Raw genomic sequence first — 16627 nt, 5'->3', positions numbered from 1 at the left:
ATTGCCCTAGGCTGCATCCCCATCCTCCCACCTTGATGAAACACTAACTGAAGTTGGTGGTAATATTTGGGTACTGTAGAAATCATCATTTTTTTCCCCAAGCAACATTTCTCAAAGTGTAGTTTCTAGGCCATCAACTTGAAAACCAACTGGGGAGCTTGTTAAAAATATCTATTTCTGGGCTTCCCTGGTGGCGCAGTGGTTGGGAGTCTGCCTACCGATGCAGGGGACCCGGGTTCGTGCCCCGGTCTGGGAGGATCCCACGTGCCGCAGAGCGGCTGGGCCCGTGAGCCATGGCCGCTGAGCCTGCGTGTCCGGAGCCTGTGCTCCGCAACTGGAGAGGCCACAGCGGTGAGAGACCCGCGTACCGAAAAAAAAAAAAAAAAAAAAAAATCTATTTCTGAACCTTACTCCAGACCTGCTGGATCAGACTTGAGTGAGGACACAAGGATGGTACCTTTTACTGAGCCTACATCGCAGGTGAGTTTGATGCTGATAGTCTGGGGGAAACCCCTGTCCTCAGTTACACACTACTTGGAGTTTGGGGTCCTTTCCATGTCTATTTTTATTTCCACCAATCCTTCATCTCAAGTAACTCCAAGCAAACATGCAATGTAAGTTAAAACTGTATGCTTCATATGCAACCACAGCTTCAAGATAAGTCCCCACATCTCCCCATCCCAAAGCAGAAAGTCACTCCCTTAAGGCCAACTAATATAAAACACTGGGTTACCCAGCCACTCCTTTATTTTCTTCCAGACGTGACCGCAGAGATCTGGCATATAGCAGGTACTAGAAAAATATGCCTAGAATTGAATTAATGTGCATCCTCTTTGCTATCCCGGCCACCACTTCTCAGCTCTAGCCCAGCACTTGGGCAGCAGCAGTGTTCGCGCTAACCCTGATCTCCTCCTCGATTACAGCGGCCCACCCTCTGGACACCCCACATCTTCCATGGGAGCTGCCTCCAGGACTCTCAGAAAATATCAGTAAGCACCCTTTGATCTTTTCTTAGGAGACCTAGCTGGGTAGAAAGCTGTCTAGGATATCGGCAGAGACATCGATCCCTTCTGAATGAACCCTAGAGCCATTTACTGCTGTGGCATTTGTAGGTAAAGTGATTTGAATAAGACTCAAAAGCCTCTCTCTCACAGTTTGCTCTGGTGTCTGACCCACTGTTGGTCTCTCCTTTGAGATAAAGCACTAAAAACTCTCATCAAAGACACAGGTCAGCTGAAAGGGGAAGCTAGCAGAGGGAAGTAAATGGGCTGATGAACGAGACTTATGTAGTAACTGCATTAAAAGGCAGGAGGAAAAGAAAAATATGATGTATTGCAGTCCTCTGCTTATTAGAAGGGAGGGATCTGTAATTGTTCCTTGGGGAACGGAAGGTTTTCCTGGTGACGGATTGTAAATATTTCTCAGGTGAGTTTTTATACAGGCATCGCTGAAGAACAGAATACATCGTGAACTAGCTGGTGAGGTTAACCCTGAGTTAAGGGTCCGTTTCTGACCTTTCAGAGAGGTGAGCTGAGTCAGCCAAAGTGTTTGCGCACGAGCCCACGCAAGCTAAGTGATCAGTCCCAACCAGACACAAACGTTAGTGGCCTCCCTCCAAATGGCATCACCCCCATGGAAAGTGCAGTGCCCACTAGGAGGTCTTCTTCAGGGAGATACTTAGACTCACAGGCCACACTTGGCTTTTAGACGGATCCAGGCCAGGAGGCACTGAGTGCCAGCAGGCCATGCCAGCCATTCTTCTTTATCGAGAGGAGCCCAGACAGCAACCTACACAGTAGTCCAGGAGCCCCTAAGTAACGACTCAGGTACAAGGGAACGGGGCTCACGTGGAGCAGCCCCAGGACCCGCCCTGGCCTAGAAGCTTCACTCTCCATAGGAGTCAGTATCCCTAGTAACCACCGCATAGGTATAATTTCTAGGATGCCAGCATGGACATGCCCAACGGAATGAGTCGTCACAAAGATGGGGACCCCAAATGATGACTTCTCATCAGGATGTGTGTAGTTCACCCACAGTTCCTGCCAGTCCAGATACACCTCACCATCCACCGGCCTTTTTTTTTTTACCATTGAGCACTGTTGTCTAGCAACACAGTTCACCGTTTTTATCTTATCAGGTTTCCATGGTAACCTGTTACTAGAAAGTTAGCCCAAGGTCAAATCTATCCTTAGAGAAGGGGTTTTACTCACTCTTCCCACAGGGGGTGGACAGGGAAGGGAAAGGGGGAGACCTCAAGCCTCTCTAATTTATTTTCTCTTCCTTCCACTTAGATATGACTTTCCTCAGTGGGGTGTTTAAAAATGTGGGAGGAGTGGCCGAAATTTTCGGTAAGTTAAATCTGAACTTGCTTTTATCCCCCAGGTGTCAGGGTGTATGTGTGTGTGTGGGGGGGTGTGTGTGTGGGAAATCTAAGGAAATTACCAGGGCCTTGGGCTCTGCCTTCTGGGCTCCCACAGCCTCGTCAGCAAAGCTCCGAACACTGGAGGACCCCAGGGTCCTGAGGAGAGTAGTGGTGCCCCTTAGCACACGGGGAGTCACTGAGTTGCCAGGTGGCTTCGTTGTCCTTCCTTCATTCATCCTGACCTCAACCTGGCCAGGGGGGGAATGGCTTCCCTACTTTACAGGCAAGAAAACTGAGCCAACGGAGTTAGGGACTTGCCCAAAGCCACACAGCCAGAAGGGACAAGGTCTCCTCTGAGTCCAGAGCTTGGTCCCCTTCCACAAAAGTGGTTTTATATTTCCTTCTCAACTACTGAATATACATAAAGTTTAAGAAGCATTCCATTGATCAGTTATATATCTATTATTTGACTGTTAATCGCACGACATTATGATGGTTCCCATCACTGATGACTAAAAGTACCCCAAATAAGATTACAGTAAGATGGACTTGAGCAAGGTGACTCTGAACTGCCCTGGGAGTAGACAGTGCTGCGCATAAAACTGCCCTTAAAATGTACGTATGACGAAGTGCAGGTGCCCTGGAAGCTCTTGAATGAAAATGCATGTTTCTATAAACACATACACATAAACCTTAGGGTGGTTTTTTTCCATCAGCGGAGAACCACTTATTCATGTTTCTGATAAGGCTGTGTGGAAACAAAAGGTGGGAAGGGAAGTTTGAATGAGGTAGGGCGAAACTAGAAGAGCAGTGAACAGTCGAGGTGGACGTGGTCCTCACAAACAACTCTGGATCTCCCCAAGCTCCCTACGCTGAGCCTGTGCGTTTAAATCGGTGCTATGGGCTCACCTCATTAAGCACCTGACGATCATCCCATCAGAAAGACAGAGAGCAGAGAGGGAGACCATGAGTTGTAGAGTCAAAAAGGTGGATACTGTTTTCTTGCCAATTTTGTTTGCAAGAGCATTTTTGTTTAGGGTAAGTCATTGTTGCTGGTGGATACCTCGGCCGTGTCTCTGAATTTCTATTTCTTTACCCATGAAAGGGAGGCGACAGAATAGCATCTGCCTTACAGGATTAACAAGAAGTTTATGGGGGGGAATTCCCTGGTGGTCCAGTGGGTTATGCCTCCGAGCTTTCACTGCCAAGGGCGCGAGTTCAATCCCTGGTCAGGGAACTAAGATCTGGCGTGCCCCATGGCGCTGCCAGAAAAAAGCAAAGCAAAGCAAGCAAGCAAACAAACAAACAAACAAAAAATCCAAGGAGTTTATGGGATCACAGACTAAATGAAAGCTTTATAAAGCATTACTCACTCGATCAGTTTTAACTATTGTGCTATTTAAAGCACTAACACACCATTGTAAAGCAATTATACTTCAATAAAGATGTTAAAAATAAATAAAGCACTTAACACAGTTTCTGGCACATAGCAGGTACCCACAAATTATTAGTGTCTGTACCCCTTCTCTTCCTGCACTGATTTATACTTCTTTATTGCCAGGACTGTATCATTAGGGAACCATTCAGCAAACCAATCGTGACTTAAACAATAAAGACATTTAATGACCTCACATAAGCCATCTGAAGGCACCAGCATTGGTGCAGTAGCTCAACACAGGCATCAGAGACCCAGCAGGTTTATTCTGTATTACCCCACTGGTACCCTGGACATAACAGTTTTTCAGCTTTAGGCTTGGGGCCTCATGGCTGCAAGGTGGTTGCTGCAATTCCAGCCAGCTTATCCTCCCCATATTCAAGGAAGGAGAAAGGTATAGCTCAGAAGGGCCCTCTTACATGCCTTTATGCTTTATTAAGAAAGAAATATTTCCCCAAAGCTTCTAACAGACTCACCCTTAGGGTTTGGGGGTCATACTTGGGTTTCATGCTTAGCCCTAGACTAGCCCTTGTCATGGAAGCATGGGATTTACCATGGTGAGCTGAGAATGACTATTAAACATTCCCAGGGACTTGGGGAGGAGGTGACCTTCCTTGAGTGCTTTTCAGTTTTGTTGGTAAGGAAGAGGGATGAATGGCTGTCAGGTTGGCAACCAACAGGGACCACAGCTAGTAAACCTGCTTCCCTTCAACTGTCTAGAATTGTCCTAAGTACACAGTAGGTGCTTAGTAGGTGATAAGGCACCATCCACCCGAGAAGGGGGCTCCCTCCTCAACTCTGGCTCCTGGTGCGCCCTCCTCCCCTCCCCCAGACTGCCTAGGCCCCCACTTCACCTGGCTGCAGGATGTCTTCAGCAACTTCCCCGCACTGCTCCAGTTCGTGAATGGTATGAAGTGTGTGGCTGGTCTCTGCCCCCGGGACTTCGAAGACTACGGCTGTGCCTGCAGGTTTGAGATGGAAGGGCTGCCTGTGGATGAGTCTGACAGGTGAGCACGACCAAAACGTGAGCTCGTGGAGGCCCGGCTGAGGCTTGGGCAGAGCACAGATGCAGAAAACTCCCTTGGCTTTGTTTGTGTGTGCAGGTGTATGTGGGTGTGTGCAATAAAATTTAAAATCTTAGAAGCATCCGGCGTTAGCAAGGATATGGCAAATAGCTACTGGTAGCAGGAGGGTCAATTAGGACAAGTTGGTGGTATCTGTTAGAGTTTTATGCATATCACCTATAACCCAGTAACTCCAATTCTCTGTTCCTAAGGGACTCTGTGATCTTAGGCACGTTCTTTTACTTCTTTGTGTTCCATTTATTCATCTATTAAATGGCGGTAATAGTAACGCCTACCTCACAGAGTTATTGTTTAGGATTACATGACCAAATACAAGTTAAAGTGATTGGGATTCTGGCTGGCTTATTAAGTCTTCAAGAGTATTTGAGATTGATAACAATATTAGTAGGGCTGTAGTAGTAGTAGTGATAGTAGTAATAGTATTGTGGGAGTCATAGTCAGGCTGTAATAGTAGTAGTAACAACATTAGTAGTAACAATTGTCTAGGTAGCTATAGTAGTATTAATAGTAAAAGTGGTGATAATAGTAGTGACAGCAGCAGTAGCAGTACTAGTAAACTGGTGGTGGTGGTGCTGTTAGTAGTAGTAGTAACAGTAGTAGTAGAACAGTTGTCACAGTAGCTGTAGTAATAGTAATTGTAATAATAATAGTAGTAATAGCATCAGTACTAATAAAACTGTAATGGTGGTGGCGGTAGTAGTAGTAGTAACAGTAGTAGTGGAACAGTTGTCACAGTCGCTGTGGTAATAGTAATAGCAACAATAGTAGTAATATCATCAGTACCAATAAAACTGTAATGGTGGTGGTGGTAGTAGTAGTAGTAGAAGAATAGTTGTCACAGTAGCTGTAGTAATAGTAATAATAGTAGTAATAGCATCAGTACTAATAAAACTGTAATGTGGTGGTGGTAGTAGTAGTAGTAGGAGTTGTAATAGCGGTAATTGGAGCTATAGTAACTGCGGCAGCAATAGGAGTGTGGAACCAGGAAATTGAACCCACATCTCACCCCTACTCCAGGACCATGTCTACACCTCACTGGTATTATATTCGTGCCCAAATCCAGTGTGATAAAGTGTGTGCTTTCATGTACACAGACGCCCAGGAGATAGGGAAGGATTCCCATTGGTGTAAGTTGTTTCTGCACCAAAAGGGCAGTTTGTTGTTTCTGGGGCCATAAGCCAGCCCGCTGACATTCAGAAAGGGGGAGGCTGATTCTGTTCGGGGCACGGTGCCAGAACCATTTCTGGGAACGTGTTTTCCTTTCAGGTCCTCCCTTACCACTTCCTTTAGTTATTAAAACACCCACCAACCTAGACGTCAAAGAAATGAAGCAGTAATTCATCCCTGTCTGAATGCTCAAAGCACTGATGGCCAGAACTGGCAGAGGGCGGGCCTGCCCAATTTCAGTTACTTTACACATTGCCGCCGATGGGGGTGGGAAGGTCCAGACTCCCGGACGATAGATTATTTCCACCTCGAACTTGCACGCCAGATTCCAAAAACAATCGCCATAGTTTATGGAGTGTCAACCACATGACAGGGTCTTTATAGACATTCTCTTGACTCCCCCAGATTCTTATGAGTTAGGCAATGTGAGAAACTTAGCATCTTGCCCATACAGCTGCCTGTATGTCTTCTCCTTTACATTGGTTTTCACTGCTTGCTGCATGCACTGCAAGAGCCATCTGACTCCCTTGTTTAGTGTCAGCCTCTCTCTGCTATCAACCTTGACCTTGGCAAGGTACAGAGCTTTATGTGTCTCACTTTTCACATATGTAAATGCTCATAACAGCACCTGCTGCATAGGTAATATAATTCAAATTCAAATATCGTGTGGTGTGTGTGTGTTTGTGTGTGTGTGTGTGTGTGTGTGTGTGTGTGTGTGTGTGTGTACACTAAGTATTTGGAACAGGCCACTGCCAGAAACCAACCAGAGACACAGAATGATCATGTGCTGCCTGCCCCTCTTCTGACCCTAACCCACACTCTCACCCTGACCCTTCCCCATCCTGCCACAGCTGTTGCTTCCAGCATCGCAGGTGTTACGAGGAGGCTGCTGAGATCGACTGTCTGCAAGACCCCGCCAAGCTTGGCACAGATGTCAACTGTGTCAGCAAGAGTATCACCTGTGGTGAGCATCTCCAGGTGTCCCAGGAGGCTGGGCCGAGAAATGACAGTCCAGAGATCGCAGGCCCGGGCTGCCAGGGTCAACCCTCCTCCTCAGCAGCATTGGCAACGGCACTGTGTATACTTAGAGCCCTACGAGGGCCAGATCCATGGCATCTGTACCTTGCATGGAGTAGAGGCACGACAAATTCTTTTTGAATTGAAACAATAGCTGCTCAGCAGATTATCTGATCTACAATGTTACGCTTGTACCAAGCCTGGGCGCTTGAGAAGAGCAGATAGCTTACTACTTGTGCACTGTGTGATTTAGGGAGAATAATACCCTGACCTTCTGCTTAACAACTGGGGACCTCCAAATGGGGAGGAGAAAACCTGCTTCAGAGGTTGGTTGTAAAAATTAAGTAACGCTTAAATGTAAAACAATGTTACCTTTAAAAAATGTAAGCAATGTTAAGTGTAGAACAGTTAATACGGTGACTGGCATCTGCTGAGAACCCAGTGACAGAAGTGGAGTCCACGAGGGAGGAACAAGGCTGGTGTGGCTGTAGGACTCGGAGGCACACACGCGGTTCAAATCTCAGGCCTCCACGTGACTCGCTGTGTGACTCCAGGCATTTAATTTCATGTCTCCGGACAATCCCGGCAGAAGAAGTAGAACAGGCAAAGGCACGGAGGGAAGAGGGCCGTGGCAAGCTGGGGTCGTATGTTAGGGCACCCCCTCTGAGTGCCTGTTACGTGCCGCGGATGTTATACCCAGCGACTCTGATGGTCCTTACAGCCCTATTAGATGGGGGTCGTTATCATCCCCAGTTTTCAGACAAGGCGAGGAAAGCTCAGAGAAATTCAATAACTGGCCCAAAGTCACAGAGCTGCGAAGTGGCTAAGGCAGAGTTTGAACCCAGGTTGGACTGGTCCCACACTCCAGTTCACACGGACCGGCTAGAGCTCAGAGCGTCAGGAAGGGTGTAAGTTACGAGGTGAGGAACACAGTGAGCGCGAAGAAACATGACTCATTCATTCACTCGCTCAGCTCGCGCGCTGAGCGCCTACACCAAGGGTAAGACAATCGCCTACGTGTTGGGGGTACCCTGACCTTCTGGAATTTCCTCTTGGTTGTCAGACACCGAAAATGTCAGAAACAAATCATACGGTATGTTAGATAACGCTAAGATCTGCGGAAGAGAATAAATCAGAGGAAACGCATAGGGAGGGCTGGGCTGTGGGTTCCTATTTAAGTAACAAGGTCAAGAGAAGCCTCCTTGGGAAGGTGACAGTTGAGCAAAGACTGAGAAGAGAAGGGACGCCAGCCTGTGGCTCCTCAGGAGAAGGGAGGAAGCAGCATGTGGCGGACCCCAGGCTCCAGGGGCCTGGCACGTTTCAGAGACAAGGGGGACAGTGGGTCAGAGTGCAAGAAGGTGAGGTCTGAGAAGGGACAGGGGGCAGTGGCTTTTCCTTTGAGTGAGGAACTTGCTCAAAGTTCTGAACACACACACACACAGAGGTATAGTTTGACCTGGGTTTGAAAAGGACCGTTCTGGCCCCTCAGTGAGAAGAGGCTGGGCAGCCGGGGAGGAGGCGGGGGGACCAGTGAGGTCACTGACATCCCCCAGGCAGGGGATGATCGGGGGTGGAGTGGAGACGGGGACGCGTGTCAGACGTAGACAGGTTGAAAGCAGCCGGTAGGATGGCCTGCTGGATCGGGTGTAAGTGCGGGGGAAAAGGAGTGCCTATGGCTCCCAGGCTGCGCCCACACGGCTGAAGGCATGGAGCTGGCGTGGATGAGACGAAGAAAACAGCAAGAGCGTCAGGGCTTTGGGGGCAGGGGGTGGAAGTCAGTTTCAGAGTTTGCCTCACCTCTTGGGATTCCCAGTGAGCTCTTCCGGTCTGCCCTGCGCTTGCTCTGTGTACAGAGTCCGGGGACGCTTGTGAGCGCCTGCTGTGTACCTGTGACAAGGCTGCCATAGAGTGCCTGGCTCAGTCCAGTATCAACTCTTCCCTGAACCTTCTGGACACGTCCTTCTGTGTGGCTCAGCCTCCAGGTAGGAGGATCCGGGCCCTGCATCAGCGGTGGGGACGGCACTCTGCGGCGGGAGCTGGTATGGGACCAGTCGTTGCTGCGTTTCTTCAGATGCCAAGTCCAGCACCTTCTAACATCCTCCAAAACCACTTCTCTAATGTGCTTTCTCTTCAGAGACAACCAGCAGGGAAGAGCTGCTGACGCCTCTGCCCAGAGGTAAGGTCTTCTCGGGAAGCTGCTCTCGTGATGGGAGTGGGTGGCTACACCTCCTCCCCGCGGCCTGCCTCACCAAAGCTGCAGTGACCCCGCGGCACTGACCATGCGCCCACATCCCCCAGCCGGGGACGCCATCGCTTCTGATAAACTCAGTTCACACCCAAAGTCAGATGGCCCTTGCTACGTAGACAGGTGTGAATTTAATCCAGTTAGGACGGAGACCCCAGGTTCTTTCTCTCGGCCTGTAGCTGTGAGCAGGACAGGGTCCAGTGCTTAGGTGGGGCAAGGCCCCTCCCGGCTGGGAGCGCTCCTGGCCACTGAGGCCTCCCGGGAACGGACTGGCTGTCCCCCTCCTCTGCCCTCCAGAGCCCGCAGCACAGGGGGCTGCCTGGATCCAGGTGAGGTCCCTTGAAGGGGAAGCTGTTTTCTCGTGTGTCACTTTTCAGGACAGGGTAGCCTCCTTATGACTGGCTACTGGACTAAGCAAGGGATGATTCTGACTCTAAAACGTGCATCTTATGAAAAAAGTGAGACTTAAGTTTATGCCCATCGTTCCTTGTCTGCCAAAGTTCCCGCGATCCTTCAGTCCCAATACTGTGGGTACCCGGGGATGGGAAGTTCGAGGTGCACCTCGGCCAACCATCCCTCCTTTCCCGGGGCCGGGCTCTCTTTCTCACAATTAGCACTGCGGTGTTTGTTACAGAGGAAGCCGATAATGGCCGTGTGTGCGTGGATGCAGGTGTGCCCATGCTTACGAGTGTGTACGGGTGCGTGAACGCGTGGGTTTGCGTGTGGGCACGTATAAACTGGCGTGTGTGTGTGGCTGCGTGTGCGTGCGCGGGTTGTACCTCTGTGGACTTTCTGAGTCAGTGCCCTTTTCTCTCTGCCGTCTGCCTTCCCTTTGAACAGAGGTCCTCTCAAATTGGGACCACACTCCATAGGCACAAACCTTCGGAGTTTTCAGCCCTTTCGTCGCCACAGCCTGTGTCCAATGGTGTCACCTTCCCCACCAGAACCCGGCCCTGGCTGGAGTCCCTCCTGAGGGAGGGGCGCTTGCTGGGCACCCCTGTGTCCTGGGTGGTGTGCGAGAGGCGGAGGTATCCCGAGGAAGGACAAGCAGCCCTTCTGGGAACATCTTTTACAGCCCCCTTATCCTCCTGCCTCATCCAGCCACCCAGCCTGTCCTTGGGGACCCTTGGCACTTGCATCCCTCACTCGTTGCTCCTGGGGGCTCTTTTTCCAGTGCTTCCTGTGGAGCCCACGGACTCCAGCCTGACGGCCCTCTCAAGAGAAGATGAACACAGGGTGACTGGTAGGGAACCCAAATATCCGTGGGTTGTTTTTTGTTTGTTTGTTTGTTGCTTTTTTTTTTTTGTAGAGTAGCTTTCTTTTTTTAAATTTTATTTTTTATTGGCGTATAGTTGGTATACAATGTTGTGTTAGTTTCAGGTGTACAGCAAAGTGATTCACTCATACATATACACAGATCCCTTCTTTTTCAGATTCTTTCCCCATATAGGCCATTACAGACTATTGAGTAGAGGTCCCTGTGCTCTACAGTAGGTCCTTGTTGGTGATCTATTTTATATATAGCAGTGTGTATTTCTTAGTCCCAAACTCCTAATTTATCCCCCCTCCGTGTTTCCCCTTTGGTCACCATAAGTTTTCAAAGTCTGTGAGTCTCTTTGTGCCGTGTTTTGACTGTGCCAGCTGCCTGCTTGCTGGGATTATCTCCCTTAAAATGCTCCCTGCCTGGGTTTACAATGGAACCGCCTCAGGAACATTCTAGAACTCCTCCTACTTCCTTTTGACTGCCAAATCTCTTCTCTACTTGCTCAGCTTGTTTCTCCCACACCCCTAGTCCCACTTTAGGAGAAGCTGTCAGATAAAACTGCAGACCCCGCCCGCGACCATCTGACATTGAACTTCAGGTCAACACCACATACTTTGTTAATATAAGTATGTCCCAGGATTTGCATGGGACTTACTTCTACTAAAAATGTATCTTTTGTTCATGCGAACTCCAAACTGAACTGGGCATCCTGGAGTTTTATTTGCTAAATCTGGCAGCTCTTCACCTCAGGGAGATCACGCTGCACACCCACCGCCCCGCGAGTTTGTGTATTGCTCTCCTCTGCTGTCATTGCCGCTGCTTCTGCCGGGTTAAAAGCGGAGGCTCGTGTGTTCACCCCCAGCCATCCTCCATGTCCAAGGGCATGTCATCCCCAGCAGCCTCCGGACAGCCCGCGTCTTGGAGACCAGGTCCAGAGAAAAGAGGAAATGGCACCGACACCACACCAAAGCTCCGCCACACACACCCTGCTTCCAACCGGCAGCCACCCGCAGCGTGACAGGCGGAGGCCATGTCCCTGCTAAACCGAGGATCAGCTACGGGCTTCACGGCCCCACCCGACAGTTACAAAATAACCCCCAATTCGTACATTTTCCACTCTCTTCAGCCTGGACCACCATCCCTTTGTGGCACAGCCCTGGAGAAGACTCACAGGAAATAAGGTTCCTCAACGAGTCCAGAGTCCAACGGGAGGCAGGGAGGGGATACACTCACATCTTCGTTCCCCAGCGCACGCGCACTCACCCCCGCGCACCCAGGACCTAGGCAGAGACCACAAGTGCCCTCAGAGGAGGGGGCAGCCCGAACGAGGGCTCAAAACTCAATCATGCAGGTGCAGGCGGGACAGCCTGCGAGGAAAAGGTCTGCAGTTCGTAGCTGTGCTCGCCATTATGGGATGAAATTGGGCTTTGGAGTCAGGCAGATTTGGGATGGATTCCCTGCTCTCCTGTTTTTCATCTGTGTGGCTTGGGAAGCGTGGTTTAAGCTCTTTCAGCTTTAATTTCCTCTTTGCATAAAGCAGGTATCAGCATTTTTTTTTTAATGTCAAGGGCCAGACAGCAAGTATTTTAGACTTTGTGGGCCAGAGGATCTCTGTCGCAACTACCCAGCTCTGCCACTGCAGCAGCAAAGCAGCCACAGACAGTCCGTAACTGGATGCGTGTGGCTGTGGTGCCAGTGAAACTTTATTTACAAAAACGGGCTGAGGGCTGGGCCACAGTTTACCAATCCCTGGAAAGAGATGATTATCCCAGTCCGTTCTGGTGACCGGAGAATGGGACAGAGCATGGGAAGGGTCTGGGCCAGCATCTTCTTCCAAAAATTCTAGTGTGGCTATAAAAAACCGCACACAATGTCAAATCGCATGCAGGATACTGGACCACTTGCCTAAAATACATCATCTCACTTAATGCTCACACAACCCTATAATTGCTGTAACCTCTGTATTGAGATGGAGAGAGAAGTTGTCTAAGCCCAGAGCTGGGTGGTAGGGCTGAGATTTGAGGCCACCCACTGTCTCCATCCTTACTTCTAGACCTAAACTCCCTCTTCAGCTGCCTTCCCCAACAAAGCCATTCCAACCAGGGGAAATAATGGCCCTTTCTCCCAAAGAGGTCATTTGCCGGTCTCTTTGCCTCAACACAGGACTGGCCCTTCTCTGGCCTCTTGTCCACTGAATTGGGAAGTAATGGAGCAACAACATCCAGACATAGTCTGATCAGATTGCCATGGGCCTTCTCTCCTCTGCCCAGCTAAGGTGCTGAGCTGGGTTGGTAATTGAGATGTGGTGGTTTCCTTTCACAGTGGCGGCTGAGACCAGAGCTGCCCGACTGACCATTCTCTCCAGGACAAGTAAGCAGAGGGGACTACACAGGAGGACAGCAAGAAACCCAGTGGAGAAATGCCATCTAAATATTTGTGTTCAGTTCTGGTGACCAGTTTTTGACATGGCCTGGAGGAAATACTATTATACCCATTTTGCAGATTATATCGGAAACTGGGGCTCTGGGATGTTAAAAGCTCTGTCATTCAGCAGTGACTTGTAGACTAGTTTCTAACCCCAGACTTCATTCAGGCTTTCTGTTATACAATAGTGATTCACAGAGAACAACCTCCTACTTAAAAATATCTAGACCGAGATGTCATCAGAAGAATTAACATATTTCCTTTGCTTGTGGTCATTAGCAGCCGTGGCTCCTTTATTAATAAGTATAAACAACTGATAATAACCGTTTACTAAATACTAAGAGTGACTAAGTAAACAAAGGGATTCCTTGCTTAACAGGCAGTGACATTGTGGAGGACCTCCGATGTGTCGGCCGGTTCCTAGGCCCCTGTGCACCTTCTCTGAGTTAATCCTCCTTCATCCTAGAGGCCCACTGTTATCCCCATTTTACAGATAAAGGAGGAGCTCTGAGAGGTGGGGTCATTTTCCCAGGGTAGTACAGCTTAGTAATTCCTTTAGTTCTGAATCTGTACATTCTGCCTTTGACGAGGACCTCCTGCCCCAGCTTAGGACTGCCGAGATTTTCTCTCCTTGCTGAGCATTCGTGTCCACGTCAGGAAATTTCAAAGCCTGATTTTCACATAACATCATCATAAACTTGGTCTTTGGCACACTGACGTTAAGGCAGTTCCTTCCTTTCCAAAGCATTTTGGAGTTCCCACCTCTAGCTCCCCGGGGTACAGCCAGAAGGGAAATAGTAGCCTAACATAGTGGTTAAGTGGGTCAACTTTAGCCAGGTGGCCCAGGTTTGGTGTCACCATTTCCTGGCTCCGTGACCTTGAGCAAGTGTGTCCCCTTTCTCATTTGTGCACGAAGGTACGCCTAGTACTAACTCACGGGGTTGTTAGTGAGTTAATGTAATCGAAACACTTAGTGCTGTCTATGGCATGTGGTAAGTCTTAGTTCATTCTGGCTGCTATAACAAAGTACCACGGACTGGGTGGCTTATAAACAACAGTCATTTATTTCTCATGGTCCTGGAAATCCAAGATCAAGATGCCAGCATCGTCAGGTTCTGGTAAGAGTCCACTTCTTAGTTATGGACGGCTGGCTACCTTCTCACTGTGTCCTCACATGGGAGAAAGGGATAAGGGAGCTCTCTGGGGTCCCTTTTATAAGGACACTAATCCCATCACAAGGGATCTGCCCTCATGACCTAATCACCTCTCAAAGTCCCATCTCCAAATGCCATCCTATTGGGGGTTAGGTTTCACTATATGAATCTGGGTGGGGGGAAAACACACACTCATTCTATAGCATACTAGAAGCTTCGTGACTGTTAAACAGCAACAAATTCATTTCACAAAGAAACAAGGGCTCAGCAGCCTTCCCGGAGCCACACCACAAGCAACTGGAGTCACACAGTTCTGCTGCCTTATTCTCCTCTGTTCAAAAGCTGTGACATTTATTCATTTATTTTCATTCAAATTCTGGAGAAGTCTGCTTTCTCAAAGTATTTCAACAGACTCACCTGCTTCCAGCATGACAAGTTGCGGCTGCGTTTATCAGCAAGCCTGAGTCTGGGGGGTTTTTTTTAGCTCAGCAGGGACCCTGCCCTCACCAGCTCTCGCCGGGAGGCGACCAGGGGCAGAGCAAGAAGCTCGTTGCCTCCTGGGCTCAGTGGGATGGGGGCTGCCTCTGGAGACCAAGACAGGACAGACTGGAGTTAATGCGCTCACTCCCTCTCTCTTCTGGGGACAGAACCAGGCCAAGTCCAGGAAGACACAGAAGATGCAAGGGCCACACCTTCTCCAGGTAAGCATGCTCAGCTTCGTATACACTGTATACATTGTTGTTCCCCATATATTTATGAAATCAAGTGTGTTCCCCAGAATGAAAGGAATCATTGAAGCCAATTTACTTTTATATCCCCCAGCCCAAAACGAGACAAGTGCAATCAGAAAATAGATCCATTAGTAGGAAGACATTGAAACCTACCTGCTAAAGAGATGCATTTAGAAAAAACATAGAAAACTGTACTTAGTTGTCTATTTAAATCCACATTATAAAATTAGCTACTTTTAAGATTTGAGGGTGCTTTCTTCCAGTCTGCCCCAACCCACAGTGAGCACATCTGTGGACATAAAGAAAGTGAATTTGAGATCGCCTGGCAGCCATGTTTTGCAGTCTGAGTTGTTTCACTTCATACAATGAGAGGATATTCCCGACATGAAATATTTTTCTGTAACATGATTTTTAGAGGCTGTGCAATGGTTTCTTGTGTGGAATCCTATAAGTTGTTTAACCAATTATTTCCAACATGTGTTATTGTAAGTAATAGATATGCACTTTCCTTATGCCCATCTACTCCTGATAAATGCCTACAAGTTGAATTGCTGGATAAAAGGTATAATCATTTCAGGGCTCTCAATATGTTGCTGAATTGCCCTGGAGAATAACTGAACCAATTTACATTCACATGCACGCGCCAGGGGCCAACACTGCCTACTATTATTTAAAAACAAGTAAACAAAAAACCTGTACCCATTTTTAATAGAAAATAAACGTAACTCATTATTTTCCACTGTTCCCTCTTATTCACCCTTGTGGGGTTGGGGAGCTGGGCAGGATACTAAACTAGGAGACCGAGGTTACGACAGGACAACTGAAGGGCTGCTTCTAACCCATCAGGACCAGTGTTGAGCAAGCCGAGGCAGAAGCCCAGGTGTATGAAGCCAACCAATAGGGTGGATTTGGGGAAGGACTGCAAGTCAGAGGCCCAGGTCTTACCCAGAGCTCTGGGAGGTGAGCCTGGGTCGGCAGATGAGTGGGCACGGAGCCTACCGAGGCTCCCTTGGTCTGGACCACACTGGGCTGGAGATCCGGCCTGTGGGCTGAAGACCTCCCTGCCTCCAGCCAAAGGAGCTGGTGGGACTGAGGTCTGAGAGCAAAGGGAGATCTAGACCGTGCCAGGGAGCCTGCATGGGGCAGGCGGAGAGGAGCCTGCACTGAATTCTGTGTATGAGGAGAAGCTGATGCAGTGCCTTGAGGAGTCTGCATTACTGAGTACTGTGAGTTGGCTTAATCTCTCCACCATTCTTTTCATCTCTTCACCAGTGAGCATCATCATAGACCTTCACTTGGCAGGCTCATGATGGTAAACACAGCACAGACACAGGCCTGAGAGGCTACGACTTTTCTCGCCCACGAGCTGTCATCCAGGTGGTCTAGCTTGGGGTCCTGTCAGTTTTAATGTTCCTGTAGGAAATGTGGAAATTCTCACGTAGTGTCCATGGATCCCTGAGGCTCTGCCCTGCTGCCTGCAGACCCAGTTTGAAGACACTCTCCCGATGCTCTGTCTGCATTTGGCCCTGACTACATGTCCATCTGCAAACCTCTTCTTGAACCACTTTTCAAATATGGACCATAAAGGTGTGTGTTTTCAGGCTCTGCAGAGATTGCTGCCACCGCTGAAGCTGTAACCGTCGTCCCTGCCGGCGGTCCGTCTCCGGGGCCGGCTGCGTCAGCCGCCAGAAGCGGTCCGGAAGGGACATCTGGAACAGGTGAGCAGAGCAGGCAGAGACGTCT

The 16627-nt window shown here is 49.1% G+C and overlaps 1 protein-coding gene and 1 long non-coding RNA gene across 2 annotated transcripts in view; one reads left to right on the top strand and one right to left on the bottom strand.

Annotated features, from left to right (window-relative positions):
• Window positions 1-16627, bottom strand: part of LOC136792911 (uncharacterized) — a 50916-nt gene that overhangs the window by 23833 nt on the left and 10456 nt on the right. The window lies entirely within an intron of this gene.
• The window catches only part of OC90 (otoconin 90), a 32768-nt gene that overhangs the window by 9887 nt on the left and 6254 nt on the right, over window positions 1-16627 (top strand). The window contains exons 4-13 of the mRNA XM_067018050.1: window positions 924-989; window positions 2292-2348; window positions 4630-4804; window positions 6901-7013; window positions 8920-9048; window positions 9201-9242; window positions 10486-10554; window positions 12898-12945; window positions 14801-14854; window positions 16486-16602. Of these exons, the coding sequence (XP_066874151.1) occupies window positions 924-989; window positions 2292-2348; window positions 4630-4804; window positions 6901-7013; window positions 8920-9048; window positions 9201-9242; window positions 10486-10554; window positions 12898-12945; window positions 14801-14854; window positions 16486-16602 (870 nt within the window). The remainder of the gene's footprint in view (window positions 1-923; window positions 990-2291; window positions 2349-4629; window positions 4805-6900; window positions 7014-8919; window positions 9049-9200; window positions 9243-10485; window positions 10555-12897; window positions 12946-14800; window positions 14855-16485; window positions 16603-16627) is intronic.

Source organism: Kogia breviceps, chromosome 17, assembly GCF_026419965.1.
Source record: "Kogia breviceps isolate mKogBre1 chromosome 17, mKogBre1 haplotype 1, whole genome shotgun sequence".
NCBI classification, from domain to species: Eukaryota; Metazoa; Chordata; class Mammalia; order Artiodactyla; family Physeteridae; genus Kogia; species Kogia breviceps.
This window is presented reverse-complemented; position numbering and strand designations above follow the sequence as displayed.